At 56.7% G+C, this 2,594-nt stretch overlaps 1 protein-coding gene across 1 annotated transcript in view; it reads right to left on the bottom strand.

The window, feature by feature from the left end:
- Positions 1 to 651: 651 nt before the first annotated feature.
- Positions 652 to 2,594, bottom strand: part of HSD17B14 (hydroxysteroid (17-beta) dehydrogenase 14) — a 34,568-nt gene continuing 32,625 nt past the window's right edge. Inside the window, exons 5-7 of the mRNA XM_011979398.1 lie at positions 1,296 to 1,431; positions 1,089 to 1,185; positions 652 to 981 (exon numbers count right to left, since the gene is read on the bottom strand). Of these exons, the coding sequence (XP_011834788.1) occupies positions 808 to 981; positions 1,089 to 1,185; positions 1,296 to 1,431 (407 nt within the window). The 3' untranslated portion in view covers positions 652 to 807. The remainder of the gene's footprint in view (positions 982 to 1,088; positions 1,186 to 1,295; positions 1,432 to 2,594) is intronic.

Below are 2,594 nucleotides of genomic sequence, written 5' to 3'. Positions count from 1 at the left end.
CCGAGCTGTAGGGGCGGCGCCCACGGACAGCTCCCGCCCCCGCCGCGGCCAATCAGCGGTTGGCGCACACGCCCCCCCGCCACAGCCAATCCGCAGCAGCCCTGCAACTCCACCCCTCACCTGCGGGACGCCAGCGCGCCCGAGCCCTGCGCCCCTCCTGGGTCCAGCTGGGGAGTCTGCATACCCCAGTGCCCTGCGGACCCAAAACCCAGGAGTTTCAGGCCCTTCTCCCTCTGATCCAGATGTCTCAACCCCCCACTTTCTCTTCCCTCTGGACTTTTCTTGCCAGCCACCTTCCTATTCCCCAGGCACCGAGAGGAAGACTCCTTTTCCCTAAGGGCCAAGAATAAGGAGGAGGGCCTTTTGTGCCTCCCCCTCCTTTACCTCCTAACTGCGCTTAATTTACTCTCCCCTGCGGGCCTTTAGCGCGCTGGTGAAGCCAAACCGCTCTACCTTTCCCAGGAGCCCCTGGCGACAGCGACAGGGCTAGCAAACATCAGGCACCTGCTTGCTGCAAGGCCTGGCGTTGGGGGGCAGGGGGAGCTGCAGTCCTTCAGGGTAGAGGCAACTTGTGGGTCTGGGGTGCAGGGGCTAAGTGGGCAGAAGAACTCGTCTAAAGGGTGGGAAATAAATATAACGATGTCTTCCTCCTTCTGGCTGCAAATTGCTTTTATGGGAACCTGCAGGTGACCTGGTACCTTCCTAAGTGGGCTTAGAGTCTAAGGGCTTGGGGGCTGCATCTGATACAGGTTGGAGTTTGGGGTGGGAGAGTCCTAGGAAGGGGGCCCCAAATAGAAATGAGAGAAATCAGAAGGGAATATCGGGGGCGTCCACGGGGGTGCTCTGACTGGCCTTGCGCCCGTACCCCAGCTCTGCACCCCCCGTCACGAGCAGTTCGATGCCCGTGCAGAAGTTGGCTTCGGAGGCCAGGAACACTGCCGCAGCCCCGACCTCAGCGGGCTGGCCCATGCGGCCCAGTGGCTGGGGAGAAAAGAGGGGGGAAGGAGGTCAAGAGAAGCCCCATTTGATCGCCATGTCCCCCACCCCCAAGCCACCTTCTACCACCTGGATCTGAACCCCACTCCTACCTGGGCCAGCATGCCCTCTAGGATTGTGGCCCGAGGGTCTGGTGTTAAGGCTGCCAGCTCCTCCCACAGTGGGGTCCAGATGTTTCCTGGGGAGATACTGGGGGAAGGGAAAGAGGGGATCAAAGAAATCTGTCTCGAATCACTTGGGATCACTCCCAGTCACCCCAGTTCCCCCACAAGGCTCTCGGCCTGCTCAGAGCAGCTCACCAGTTCACTCGGACACCATGTGGACTTTCATCCAGGGCCAAGGCTTTGGTCATGGCCGTTACTGCCCCCTGCAGAAAATGGAGCGGGGAAGAAAGTTCAGTCCCCCGGACGTGGGGTCCCTGCCATCCATTGTCTCCTGCCTGCCAGGGGGGGCATCAGAATGGGGAAGTCATGCCCTCCTTGAAGGCTGCCTTCAGAGGCACCAGCCTTGGTTTCTTGGGAGAAACTTGGCATAGAAATCTGTCACAGGAAGGCCAGGTGCGGTGGCTCACACCTGTAATTCCAGCACTTTGGGAGGCCGGGATGGGTGGATCACTTGAGGCCAGGAGTTCCAGACCAGCCTGGCCAACATGGCGAAACCCCATCTCTACTAAAAATACAAAAATTAACTGGACATGGTGGTGCATGCCTGTAATCCCAGCTACTGGGGAGGCTGAGGCGTGAGAATCCCTTGAACCTGTGAGGCAGAGGTTGCAGTGAGCTGAGATCGTGCCACCGCACTACAACCTGGACGACAGGGTAAGACTCTATCTCAAAACAAAACAAAACAAAACAAAACAAAATGTAAATGAAGAAAAAGAAGGGCCAGGCGCAGTGTCTCACACCTATAATCCCAGCACTTTGGGAGGCTGGGATGGGTGGATCACTAGAGGACAGGAGTTCGAGACCAGCCTGGCCAACATGGTGAAAGCCCATCTCTACTAAAAATACAAAAATTAACCGGACATGGTGGTGCACGCCTGTAATCCCAGCTACTGGGGAGGCTGAGGCGTAAGAATAGCTTGAACTTGTGAGGCAGAGGTTGCAGTGAGCTGAGATCATGCCACCGTACTACAACCTGGGCGACAGAGTGAGACCCTATCTCAAAAAAAAAAAGAAGAAGGGCCGGGCGCAGTGGCTCACGCCTGTAATCCCAACACTTTCTGAGGCTGAGGCGGGTGAATCACCTGAGGTCCGGAGTTTGAGACCAGCCTCACCAACATGGTGAGACTTCGTCTCTGCTAAAAAATACAAAAAACTAGCTGGGCATGGTGGCAGCCACCTGTAATCTCAGCTACTTGGGAGGCTGAGGCAGGAGAATTGCTTGAACCCGGGAGGCGGAGGTTGCAGTGAGCCGAGATCTTGCCATTCCTTTCCAACCTGGGCAACAAGAGCGAAACTCCATCTCAAAACAAATAAACAAACAAAAAAACACACAGAAATCTGCTGGGCGCGGTGGCTCACGCCTGTAATCCCAGCACTTTGGGAGGCCAAGGCAGGAGGATCATGAGGTCAGAAAATCGAGACCATCCTGGCTAC

This window comes from Mandrillus leucophaeus, unplaced genomic scaffold (genome assembly GCF_000951045.1).
Source record: "Mandrillus leucophaeus isolate KB7577 unplaced genomic scaffold, Mleu.le_1.0 Scaffold200, whole genome shotgun sequence".
In the NCBI taxonomy this organism is placed as follows: domain Eukaryota; kingdom Metazoa; phylum Chordata; class Mammalia; order Primates; family Cercopithecidae; genus Mandrillus; species Mandrillus leucophaeus.
Note: the sequence above shows the minus strand (reverse complement) of the source record. Positions and strands in the feature narration are given on the sequence as shown.